The sequence below is a fragment of the Rhinopithecus bieti genome, unplaced genomic scaffold (assembly GCF_001698545.2).
Source record: "Rhinopithecus bieti isolate Rb0 unplaced genomic scaffold, ASM169854v2 scaffold_3878, whole genome shotgun sequence".
Taxonomy (NCBI): Eukaryota; Metazoa; Chordata; class Mammalia; order Primates; family Cercopithecidae; genus Rhinopithecus; species Rhinopithecus bieti.
This window is the reverse complement of record NW_016805059.1, coordinates 6,007,867-6,021,373: the sequence shown is the minus strand read 5'-3', so window position 1 is coordinate 6,021,373 and position 13,507 is coordinate 6,007,867. Positions and strand designations below refer to the sequence as shown.

General features: G+C 34.5%; 1 protein-coding gene across 4 annotated transcripts in view; it reads right to left on the bottom strand.

Moving 5' to 3' along the window:
* Nucleotides 1–3,380: 3,380 nt before the first annotated feature.
* The window catches only part of FBXW7 (F-box and WD repeat domain containing 7), a 219,452-nt gene continuing 209,325 nt past the window's right edge, over nucleotides 3,381–13,507 (bottom strand). For all 4 annotated transcript variants that reach the window (XM_017871122.1, XM_017871120.1, XM_017871121.1 and 1 more), the window contains 7 exons: nucleotides 13,080–13,203; nucleotides 11,256–11,392; nucleotides 10,197–10,310; nucleotides 8,749–8,930; nucleotides 6,599–6,824; nucleotides 4,771–4,981; nucleotides 3,381–3,724 (listed from right to left, as the gene is read on the bottom strand). In XM_017871122.1, coding sequence (XP_017726611.1) covers nucleotides 3,456–3,724; nucleotides 4,771–4,981; nucleotides 6,599–6,824; nucleotides 8,749–8,930; nucleotides 10,197–10,310; nucleotides 11,256–11,392; nucleotides 13,080–13,203 — 1,263 coding nt within the window. In that variant the 3' untranslated portion in view covers nucleotides 3,381–3,455. The remainder of the gene's footprint in view (nucleotides 3,725–4,770; nucleotides 4,982–6,598; nucleotides 6,825–8,748; nucleotides 8,931–10,196; nucleotides 10,311–11,255; nucleotides 11,393–13,079; nucleotides 13,204–13,507) is intronic.

Genomic DNA, 13,507 nt, shown 5'->3' with positions numbered 1-13,507 from the left:
GTGCTCAATACTGGTCTATCTCACAAGGTTTCTTTAAGACTCAAATGAGAATCTAGGTGGCTCCACTTAAAAGAACGGATTGCTCTGTGTGTGTGTGTGTGTGTGTGTGTGTGTTTCTATTTTTATTACATAATCTGAATGAGTCACAAATACATTCAATTCTCAAATATAGAAAGTTCTCTGGGTCTATTTACTTAAAAATTTTTAATAGAAGCTACCATTTACTAAGCTGTAAATGCCATCGGTATGCTATGTGCTTTACATTTCACCTAATCTTTGTAATAACCTTAGGAGACAGGTATCCTCTACATCTTAAATGAAGAAATATGAGGTCAAGAAACATGATAAAGGTCCCCGTAACTAGACCATATTAGAACTGAGATACGAATTCAGGGCTATTTGTTTGCAAAGCCTGTGAACTCATTCTATTCTCTAAAGTTCCAAAAATGGATGTTTCTCTTCAATTATATTATAGTTAAGCCTCATTTATATGCTCTTATGAAACAATCAAGCAGTTTCAAGAACTATCAAATAGAATTACAACTTCTTCTTGACAATTCACCGTCATCAATGTGAACGGTAGTCACGGTTTGGGCTGTAACCCGGTTTACTCTAAAGACCCTGCACCTCACGGCCTAGTAGGATTTTTGCCTTGCATTTAACCAGTTCGTTTTTTGTTTTTTATTTCCTTTACCCTGTCACTTTTCCTTGTTATTTTTGTGTCTGTAATTTGCTGTGGACTAATAAACCAAATAACCAAATGTAAGGTATCTAAAGCAGTGGTTCTGAAACTTTAGTATCCACAACTCACCTGGTGAGCTAGTTTAAATGCAGGTTCTTGGGTCACACTCCCCAGATGCTCTGATTTAGTAGCTTTGGGAGAATGAGGCCCAGGATTTGCCCTATGAGTAAAGAACACATACTTTATGACTATGAGAAAAAGGGGAGTCCATTTTTAGTAGCTTTTAGATACTCATCTACGGCCTAGTTAGTTGAGATTACTGGATATATATGTATGTATGTGTGTGTGTGTATCTATATCCATATATAGATACATCCTATTTGAGACATTAAATATTTTTAGAACTACATAGTTTCAAAAACAACTTTATTTTTTCCCCTTACATTATAAAATTTAGATTTGTTGAACAAAATGGCTACAGAAGAGTCAGAAAGTACCAGAAAAATGGCTTATTTTCCTCTCAAACCTTGCTTTTGTCTGTCAAACTTTCTTAAAGAGCAGCATGTATTTAGTCTTTGGAAATATGGGTTTGAGTTCTGGCATTCTGCTAGTTCTATGATTCGACAAATTGCCTAACCAGTCTCAGCTGCAGGTTTTTGCTCGTCTTTAAAATGGGAGATAATAGTGCCTACTTCTCAGGGATAGTGAGAGCTTGAGAGAGAATGAACAGAAAGTATCGAGGGTAAGCACTTAATATGTGGTCAAAATTTCAAAATGAATTTGTTATTTATAAGGCTTCTAGTTGTAATTATCACAAAAGTTTTGTTGATTCTTTGAAGGAACCAGATTTCGTATTTATATACCCCAATGCAATCTACAGAGATGAGCACAGTGGAGTGTCCTCCTTCATAGTCTAGGAGAGAAGTAAGATTTGCAGTTGCAGCACATTATCCTTACTTTTGCTGTATAAAACAGGTCTGAAGTATTGATTTCTATGCCACACAGCAGGAGATGCAAAAAAACCAAGATTTTGCTGATTTAAATATTATAGACAAATCCTAAATACTTATAATGAAGGATTATTACTTCATTGGAAGAAACAGGCATACTAACATGAAAAAACACATTTTATTGCACTTAAGTTATAAGAAAATAAAATTTCTAAGTGAATCAAACCATAGACACAATCCCTTTAAAGGTTGTTTTCCTCCATCATGTCAGGTTGTTACATAACTAAAATTAACCAACTTGAATCTGATTGCTTTAAATCAGACTATAAATAAAACAAACAAAAAAATAAACAGAAGGAGGAAAAAAGATCGCCTAGGATACAGTGTTAAACCACTTTCACAGTTCAGCTTGAGTTGTGGCTCTTGGAGAATGAGGCAAACCATTTGACTTTTTCATTCATTTTGTTTGTTTGCATGTGACGCCTTTACTACAAAAACTGAATAGTTTCTGCTTTGTCAGTTACTCAGAGCAATAAAACTGTAACAGTTGTTTTCCCAAATACTGTAAAACACTAAGACTGACCAGCAACTTTAATTTTGTGTTTTATATATTTTTAAAATATTTTGTCAGTTTTACGATGTACGTTCATCCATTCACCACAGCCCTCAAAAAGAAAAGTTTCTCCACAGAACAGGCAAGTAATAGCTCTGTTCCAAGGAATGTGTTTTAAATTTTGCCCAGATAAAAGAAAATAAGCTTTGCACACACTCTCAATTATTTACTTGCAGGCAAACTTCACTCTTTATTATCTGAAACTCTTCCATTCTCAGCCTCTTAGAGGCACAGATGGCTCAAGTTTCAGTGGCAAAAAGTCTTTTTTCCGTAACCAAACTAGAGCAAATTTGGAATTCAGTCTGGGACTAAAACGTCACAGCAGAAAAAAAATAAAAAAAAATAATTTGCTTTTTTCTTTCTTTCATTTAGCAGCATAAATAAGTTTGGCCACTGGGAGTACAGTACAGGGGTGGGACAACAATCCCATATTTGAAGACCTACTTCTAGCACCAGCATCAAGAATTAAATCCATCTCAGGACTCACAGAACCCAGGACAACTTGCCACCTTTGAGCAACATATGCATTGAAGAATGTATATGGAAGCAACAGTAAATAGATAAACAGAGGCTAATACTGTGATTGATTGACATTGGCAATGGTTGGCAAAAAAAAAAAAAAAAAAAAAAAAAAAGGTTTTTATGAAAACTTTAAAAAAAAAAAAAAAAAAAAAAGGTTTTCATGATAACTGTACAAAAACAATTCACAGTAATTTTTTTAAGCTTTTCACTCCAGAAAATGACTTTTGTTGCAGATGCTCTCTAATTAGAAAGTCAACCAGTACTTGTTTTGATGTTATTGCAGTTCCTTTCTAGGTGTCTAGTTGTCAGTGGTAAAAGAACAGGCTAGCAGAATCTGTAATGATGTTTCAGCATTAACACTGCCCAATGAGCACTGGAGAAGAAAATAAAGAAATAATTGCACCTGGTTTGATTTAGAAAGTCTCATTTTGCAAAGCTGCCCTCAGTCAAAAGTGAAGCCTTTTATGTGATGAGACAGCAGACGCCTCTCTTGTCAGTTATGGTTTGTCATCTCTTCTTCTTTTCCTTCTTAGTCTGTAGGTCTTTTCAATCTGTTGCCCCAAGCCAACATCCTGCACCACTGAGAACAAGGGATTTTTTTCTTTTTCTTTTCTTTTTTTCTTTTTGCAGGGGGAAGGGCAGGGAGTATATCGTCTACACAATTGGACAAATTCATCTTTTCTGCTCTTCACTTCATGTCCACATCAAAGTCCAGCACCAGCAGCTTGGTTTCTTCAGTCCCATTCCGACTCCCAACTGCACACACCAGCTTTGTGTTTGAGGCTCTGATCCGCCACACGACTCCCCCACTCCCCCCACTCTCCAATGTGACTAGGTTTCGAATAAATTCACCCGTTTTCAAGTCCCATAGTTTTACAGTTCCATCATCTGAGCTGGTAATTACAAAGTTCTTGTTGAACTGTAAACAGGTCACAGCACTCTGATGCTTGTTGGGACCTAGACAAAAACCAAAAGAATTTAATTACTGGTTAGAAATAATGGCTATGGGTTAGTTACATTATAATTTGTAGACTTCTACTTTACATCGCACAATAAATGCAACATTTGAAATGATACATATTTAGAAACCTATGTCCTCAGTATTTTAGGATCAGCAGGGATATAAGAAAATCTGGTAGCAATTTGTAACTGAAACATTAACTTTCAAGAGGCCTGTCTTCCAAGACCCTTGGTTAGCTACCAGACAAATGTCTTATTTTCTGGCTGTGTGAATGACAGCATTCCTTGGTGAGGATGCAGATAGTGCAACTCCATACATTCTGCTGATGGACAAATGAGCACTAAGAGATCTATTACCCCACCACTATGAACCACTCAAAGCTGAATGGTTACTATTCCAAAACTCTGAGGAGAGACAAAACCAATGAGTAAAAAGCTGCAATGTTGTCTATCAGATGCCGCCCCCCTCCCCCACCCCAGAAAAAAAACATTCTAAGGGCTATAATAAATAGAAAAAGTTAATCATGAGGCACTGCTGTACCTCATCTAATATTAGTGATTTTCACTTGTTTCTTTCTCTATTTTAGTAGGCACTATTATTCCTCTCCATTCCAGTTAAGCACGTGACTAAGAGGAGGCCAAATAAATTTTCTATCAAGGATGCTTTTGTTTTTTTCAATAAGGTAGCCCTTCAAAATTGGACTACAAATTCAAAATGCAATGGCCAATCAGAAAATATAATGAGTATGTTGCTTCTATGATGTAGCCAAGATCTTTCTTCTCACTGTTCTTAAAGGTTAAGTAGAGTCAATTGAACATGCAGGAAGTGATTAAACCATTTTATATTATATATTAAAAACACAGTTCAAAACATTTCCTCAAGAGCAGACTAGTTCTGTAAGTCAGGGTGAAAATATGCATAAACTTTTCTGAAGTAACCATTCTGTATGAGGTTGACTCTTTTTGTAATGCTAAAGCTCCATATTTCCGTTGAATAATGATCTCATTTTTAATGAACAAAACTAAACGTAACTAATACTTACCTTGCAATGTTTGTAAACACTGTCCTGTTTTGATATCCCAGATTTTAACTGTAGAATCTGCATTCCCAGAGACAAGAATATTGTCTTTGAGTTCCATTCCACTTGTTAACGACTGGTGCCCTGTTAACGTGTGAATGCAATTCCCTGTCTCCACATCCCAAACACGGATTGATGTATCAAGAGATCCACTCACCACATGGATACCATCAAACTACAAAAGACACAGTTTATTAGAATAGAAGTACGGATACTCTTCATATCAATTACTGACCTTAATCCTAGTAGGAAAGGGGGAAGAGGATGGGAAATAGGTAATGCCAGGAACAAAATGAGGTACTAAGGTAAAGTGGCAATGAGGATAAAGTGCATGCCAAACCATTCTACAATGTATGTTCTCACACCTTTCTATCAGAAAGGTTCGTCTTTATGCCAAGCTGCTTCAAACTAGATGCAGAAGCAACTTAAAAAGAAAACAAAGCACCTAAAATGAACAATATATTAATTTTCAAATCATCTGGCCCCACCTAGCTATATATCATGGATGACTGAGAGAACTGCTATTTGAGTTTTCCTTCCCACTAGGAAGCTGAGACTAATGACATAGCTTATGATAAACGGAGTGCTTATCAGCACTTAAGGCATGAAAAGGAAGGGCTAGAGATAACTTTCGTGATGTTCAAAAGTAAGTTCCATTAAAAACCGTGTGTAAAATAAAATTTCATTTATAAGAACCTAATGCTAATTAGGAAATGTGCCAAAAGATAATTGTATCTGGAATCAGAAGAGGTGGCATTTTGTTATCAAAAGCAAACTATATACCACCTCTTCTCCAGCTTCCCAGCTACACCAAAAGTCAGTAACAATTTATCATTTCTATATAATAATGTGGCCACTTCTTTTCTCAATCAAATGGGGTTATTTAAATTAGAATATTATATTCATTAAGCTTCTGAGCATATCACAAACAGGTGCAGCCAATTCCCCTTCCTCCAAATTCATCACCTTTTCTAATTTAGCAAACATCTTTATCATATTGTCAATATTTCATGACATGGACAATATTCCTTCAACAAAGAAACAAATATCCTAAGAACAGAATTGACAGTACTAAGATTATGTACTAATTCGCTGAACATTAATGGGCAATAACTGATAAATAAACTATATAGGCTGTAGGAAATATTTTTACATTGAAAATGTTGCCTTTCTGGAAACAAAACAAGATTCATATTCTAAACTTCCTATTCATCTAGTCAATGATCTTAAAATATGGCAATGTTTTCAAGGATATGGGCTTGAAATGTAAACCAAAAAAAAAAAAAAATCTGTTTAGTCAACTTTACTTCTTTATGACTACAGATCAGTGGGCCTGGGACAGTAGAGTGCTTTATGCAGAAATATCTATTTCCACTTTGAATGGGGATGGAATCACAATTACACAGTCCATCAACTTTCAGCTATCAAAGCAAAGGGGCAGCTTTGGGCCATATTAATCCTCTGCAAAGGAGTTTCTTAAAATCCAGGTTACTCTCCTATGAGACTATTTAACCATTAATTAATATAGCAAACCTTAGAGTCCCAAAGTGTCAGGTTACAAGACAAATATTTGTATTTAGAGGAGAAATAGATCACAGAAAATTGAAAGCATCTAAATAATTTTGAAATTTACATTTTCTTCATGCCAATTTTAACGTATATAAAAACAGCAGAATAATCTGGTTAATCTTTTTTGGATTGTACTGGAGCAGCAATTTGACAGTGATTATCTGAGTAAAACAACCTTATGATTCATCAGGAGAGCATTTAAGGGAGAGATAAGAGATCTTACCTGTAATGAATAGACTCTATTAGTATGCCCCTGCAACGTGTGTAGACAGGTTTCAGTCTCTGGATCCCACACCTTTACCATAAAATCATATGCTCCACTAACAACCCTCCTGCCATCATATTGAACACAGCGGACTGCTGCAACATGACCCATCAAAACATGTAAACACTGGCCTGTCTCAATATCCCAAACCCTAAGAGTGGCATCTCGGGAACCGCTAACAACTCTGCAGAGGGAAAAACAGAAAAACAAAACAAAACAAAAAACCCATGTTTAGAATTTTTAATAATATAAGAAAACATGATAGATTTAGTCAAGGTTTTTTAGCTTTTTTTTTCTCACACAGGAACAACTCTTGTCAAAAAACCTTGGTATATAAACATACAATAAGGGAATGGGAAGTTGGGAAGCCTAGAATGCTTCATGCTTGGTTCCCTGACCTGTGGACCTTAGTTCCAGCACCTCGAGGTTCTGTGGGACTGAGTTTGAAAACCACTGTACTGTATTTTTTAAAAAAGCAGCAGTAGCTGCCTCTAAATATATACAATAAGATTTTGATTTTAGAAATAAAATGTTAACGTGGGCATATGTATAAAATGTTAATGGGAGAACTCTAGGTGGTAGTAGTTTAAAGAATTTAAACTTTCTTCTTTATGTTCTTTGCCGTTTTCCAAAATTTCAATTATGGATGCATATATTCCCTTGTGATTAGGTAAAAAATTCAATAAAGGTTATACAACAAAACAAGTCAGAATTTGGAATTTAAACAGCTGCAGATTTGTGTTTACACTATACATTCCAGTAAAAATTAACCAGTTTTAGACATGTCCTCAAACACAGGCTGCTTATGCTTTTAATGATTAGATTTATAAATATGCAATAGGCTATAAAAATATTGAGATATGCATTTTAAAATATATGTACATCTTCAAAAACAATGGCTATCCCTTAAACATGTGGTTCAACATTAGTGCTACACTCCTGAAAACCAGAGCAATATGCAAATACTGTAATCACTTTTGGATTACAAAACAAAGCTGAAAACTCAGGTATCCTTATGTCTTTCTGAAGAGATAAAGAAATACCACAGTTTCCATATTTGAAAAAGTAGAAAATTAAAGGGTTGAGAGATTTAAGTCAGAACATAATGGAAACTGGAATACAAGGTCTCTTGATACTCATCCCCCAAATTTTAACAGTACAGCACACTGCTCAAAGTAGATATAAATGACAATTGAAAAGGTACTCCTTTTCACATATTACAAATCTGGTGTGAAATCTGCTTAATGTAATGGTTCTTAATATAAGAAGATGCTATAGACAGAATTAAAGGTAAAGACTGCCATTGATTCACTGTAAGGACCTTACAGAGAGACCTTTTTTGACAAATGAGGTAGAAATCACACTTGTTTAACAGGGGTATGATGAAGATAACAGAAAGATAGGATTTTAATAGGAGGGCTTTACAGGAGGAGATAAAAGTAACAGCAAAGGCACTGAGAAGAAAAAGTCAAGCAATCCAGTTTGGCAGACACCATTTTGAAAACTGGATTGAGGATTTCTTCTTTAATTCGTTAGTCAACAGTAGGCTCACAAACACTTAAGAACTGGGCAGTGACACTATCATAATTATAAAAGGACTGTATGTCAGCTGTATAAAATGTAAGATGACCAAGTTAGAAAGTTGTGACACTAGCTCAGAATGAGAGAACCAATTACTCACAGGCCTCAGCTTTTGCCTAGACTTAGAGATAGGGTGGGTGTAAGGTGGGTAAGTAATTTAAAAAGGCTCAGACGCTTGAAGCCTGAATTTGTCCCACTTGAGAAATAAGAATATCAAAAAAAGAGAGAGAAAAAATGATTTCTGCTTGAACATGATGAGTCATCAAAGATACAGAACAATAAAAAGGATTAGAGAGTAGAGAGCTTCAAAGAGGAAGCCGACAACACTAGCAAATGAAAAAGGAAACTTACAGACAATCCCCAATTTTAAGACAAAACGCTATGGCTTTCCTAGAATAGAACCATCTGATGTCTAATAATTAAACGTAATTTAAGAGTTCATTATCACTATTTCAGTAACTCTATACAGAAAGGGCCCAAATTCACATAGAGGAAGAAGTCCCAACCACAATAAGATTTTCCCTTACCTTTTTTCATGAAGATGCATACAACGCACTGTGGAAGTATGCCCATATAAGGTGTGTATACATTCTCCAGTCTCTGCATTCCACACTTTGAGAGTCCGATCAGTAGATCCACTAATGATGATGTTGTCTCTCATTTGTGATGACCATACTCCACCTGTATGTCCCACTAATGTTCTCAGACACTGGAAAAACACTTAAGGTGATTACTTTTGGGTAGAAAGGAAAAGGGATTTAAATAAAATTTAATAGCTCATTAAAATTTGGAGTAAAGTTATTTATTCAATTTAGCTCTTCAGAAAATATTATTTTACACATCCGTATAAAATGATCCCACCACTATTTATAGTTTTGTTTATTCAAAGCATTATAAATTTATATAAGCACAAGCAATTGAGGAACATGTAGAAAGCAAACATATGATATAAAATATGATACAATAAAAAGGAAACATGATATGAAAGCAATTATGATAGCTCTGGTCTCTTTGATGAAATAATACTGAAATTGCAACTGGGTTTCTTCCAAGGAATAGATTCAATGAAAGTATGCCAAGAGTATTGGGTGTGGCTACATACCACATTTCATCTGAATCTGCCCCAGGGCAGTAGTTAGGAGCCAGTGAAGCTACTTCTAGACAAGTAAAGACAGACATTAAAGCCCTGAAATAAATCCCAAACTAATATTACACTATGGAAATACAAAGCTGCTTTAAAAAATTTTAACATCTGACTTGGCGTATTTATAAGATACTTGCCAAGAAGCACCATGGTAAAAGACATTTTAAAAGACATGGATTTTTTTTTGTTTTCATACTCTCTTCTGTTATTTTTTAGGTGACAATTACTTAATTCATGAAAATATTCTCTACTGGACAGATACAAATAAATATTTGCTAGAGAATCATTAAGGTATGATATGGTACACAGTCAAGCTGATTGCTTGGGCTATTTTTTTCTTCAAACTTACATTTAAATGCCTGGTCCACTCTCATCTCACAAGGGTTTGAGATAAGTATAAATTAACATGATTTATTAAGTTCTAAACTATAGGTAGGTTATCAACAAAGCAGTTCATAAGGAAAAATAAATATCCCTCAACCATACTTTTGAAAAACATTACAAAGTAATGAGGTATAACTTAGACAGTAAATAAAAGTGGGGAAAAATTGAGCCAAGAAAATATAAAGCACCCTTGAAAATGTTAAAATATCTGTCACAAACTATGTAAATGAAAAAAAATTAATGAAACCTCTATCATGAGAAACATCATCATCCTCATGCCATTGACTTTCATAAATACGGGGGAAAAAGCTAAGTTACGAGCTCTGATATTTGCTATCCAAATAATTGAGAATCAAGAATGAATTCTGGTTTTCTTTTTTCCAGTTGCTACTTGCAATGCTACACACAAAATTGTGACTTTGTGAAGTATAGGAAGAGTAAACTTACTTTGCCCGTGACTGCTGACCAAACTTTTAGAGTGTTGTCATCAGAACCACTAACTATTCGGTTACCACAAAACTGTAAGCATGTAATCACATGATCATCATGTCCTTTCAGCACCTATAAGATAGACGTACAGATTAGAAATATGTTAATTAAATTATGTTCTTTAAAATACTGGTCAAGAGAAAAATGAAGGCACAAACAGGAACGGTAATTTGTAGTCTATCTCTAGAATTATAATTTATATAAAATATAAAGCATTATTTTTCCTGGCTGACGAATCCAGAATTAAACATTTGATTGTTTCCACAGTCTATTATTTATACTCAAAACATCAACTATTAAAGTTTTACTGCATCAAGACCTCATGAAGATGGTTCGAACACCAATGTATTTGACAATAATCTATTTTATCTGTTCAAACCAGAAGAATATGCCTCTAATTTTACAACTTTGACACACAAGAACAAAATAAGCATCTATTAACCACAAAAGTAACAATTATTACCATTCTCAAAACAAAAAAAATCTATAACATATATATATTAGTATCACAATGTCTCCTCAAATTTTTTTCCAGTTGTAAAATATGCCCAATAATTTAAAGTGTTCTTACCATTCTTTATATATTTGAAATGTTTTAAGACAGAAAACCAGAATTATGCTTCAATTTATAAAAATAAGACACACAAAAGCCACCAATACCAAAATACAGACACTCCTCAAAAAATCACGTTTTGACTATGTGATCAGAGAAGGCAGCAAATTCTCAGGTAGAATGTGTATGACACAGTACAATTCAGCAGGATATTGAGAGATTTTCATTTAAGTAAGATAAAAAGATACTCAGTTTAACTTATCTTTTGTTCAAGCACAATTAGTTGTCAGATTAATTAGCAATAAAAGAATACTGTCAGTAATGCTTTCAGTTATTTTAAAATATATGGTTTTCTTTCCACAGAAGAGGAGTGTCAAATTATACAGTTTGCCAAGAAGTGAAATAGTACACTAGGTACTAACACTGATTAATGGTTTCTGTTACATTGTGCAGAGTTCAGTTACCTTAGGAGATTTGAGTTCTCCTCGCCTCCAGTTAGTATCAATTCTGTGCTGTCTGATGTATGCACTTTTCCATGGACTGTGTATGAAACCTGGTTTTATTACTTTTCTTCTCTTGATGTGCAATGGTTCATCAATCCCTGAAGTGTTACAGGTCAAGAGTAAATTGCCTTCACCAACAATAACAATTATACATTTTATAAAGTATTCCATCTTTCTCTCTGCTCAAAACCACTGAAATGTAAGACACTGTCCAACTGTTATCACAGTATGTAGCAATAATGTAAAGTTTGCATTTTATATGGCATATTTTTATATTCACTATTTCATTTCTTTCTCAAAATGATTCTAAAAGATGCTGGCGAAGGTGTGAGGAAATTGGAATGCTTGTGCAAATGGTGCACCTGCTGTGGAAAATGGTCTGGTGGTTCCCCAAAACAAACACAGAATTAACATATGATCTAGCAATTCCATTTCTGGATACATAAGCAAAACAATTAAAGGCAGAGCCTTAAACAGTTACCTGTACACCTATGTTCATAGCAGGATGGTTTATAATAACTAAAAGGTGCAAGCAATCCAAGGGCCCGTCGACAGATGGATAAACAAAATGTAGCATTAGATACATACACACAATGGAATAAAGGAAATTCTGACACATGCTATGACATGGATGAACCTTGAAGACATTATGCTAAGTGAAATAAGCTGATTACAAAAGGAAAAATATTGTATGATTTCACTTATATGAGGTACCTAGAGTAGTCAAACTCACAGAGACAGAAAGTAAAAGGCTGGTTGCCAGAGGCTGTGGAGAGGAATAATGGAGAGTTATAACAGGGGGCATGGAGTTTCACGTGAGGAAGATGAAGTTCTGAATACAGATGATAGTGATAGTTGCAGAACAACGTGAATGTACTTAATGCCACTGAAATGTACATATAAAAATGGTTAAATTGATAAATTACATATATGTTATCAAAATTTTTAAAAGATCATTAAAAAAATGATTGTATGGGAGAAGGGAAGGCAGAGATTAATCCCACTTTATGTATACAGATACTTAAGAAGGAAGATTTCACTGATTAATCCAAGTCCTACAGAGGTGAAAAGCAGGATGAGAAACCAAGTACCCTGGATCTTTACCTCAAACCTTTATTAACTGGACTAACCACCACCGCTTCCCACTTGACTATTACCACCATGAAGGGAATGACCACCTATAGAGTACCTGCATCATGCTCTATGATTCTTTCTTAAAAAATCTGCTTCTGAGGCACATAATACTTTTATATTTTTTCAAAAATATTTTTCTGGATGTCTGCTGGGGAAAACAACAACAACAACAACAAAACAGTTCTCCCAATACAAAGGATAACTATTCCTCTACTAAGGAAAAAGACAGGTTTCAAGAACATAAGCTCCATGATAGAAAGAGAACTTCAGTTCACTGCTATATCCCCCACCTTGAAGAAATGTCTGGCTCATAGGAGGTGTTCAATCAACATGTATGAAAAGAATTAATTAATACTAAATATTTGGATATTTAATTGGAAATGTAATTGTGGGGTTTCCTTTAAATCATCCTCATCTTGACTTTTTCATTGTTTATTAATTCTACTAGTGATAGGAAGCAAATCAGATATATTTGCTATTAGTTATATTGCTTGTTAAAGGGGTTAGCTGTAAGATTTGGGTCATTTCAATGTGTAGAATAATCTGTGGATTTTATTATAAGTAGGTGAATATTTTTATTTTTTCTACGTTTTCAGAATCACTCTGCTTTTCAAAGTATAAACATATTCTCTATGCAATTTTGAACCTTACCCTCTTCTTTGCATTTCTCTCTCCAGAGAAGGTTGTCTTCAGCCAAAATTCTCCAATAGCGACATGTCTGAGCCGCTTGTAGCAGGTCTTTGGGTTCCAGGAATGAAAGCACATAGAGTGCCAACTAAGAAAAAAATGCATAGTATAATACCCATATTTAAATAAATATATATTATATGTTAATTATTCTCCACAGGATGAGATACTTGATAAATATAATTCTGCACTCTGATTTTTAAAATTATGAAAGGCAGTAACTTCATTCCTAACAAATATATACCAGATAAAAAACACACACACACCTTATGGTTTTTATGAACTTCACTCTACTCTTTACCTCTTCAAGGACTACTTATTAAAGCTCTCTGTCTCTGCTTTTGCCTTGCTCTGTGAGCCTCAACTTAATAATTCTTTTTTATTTTATTTAT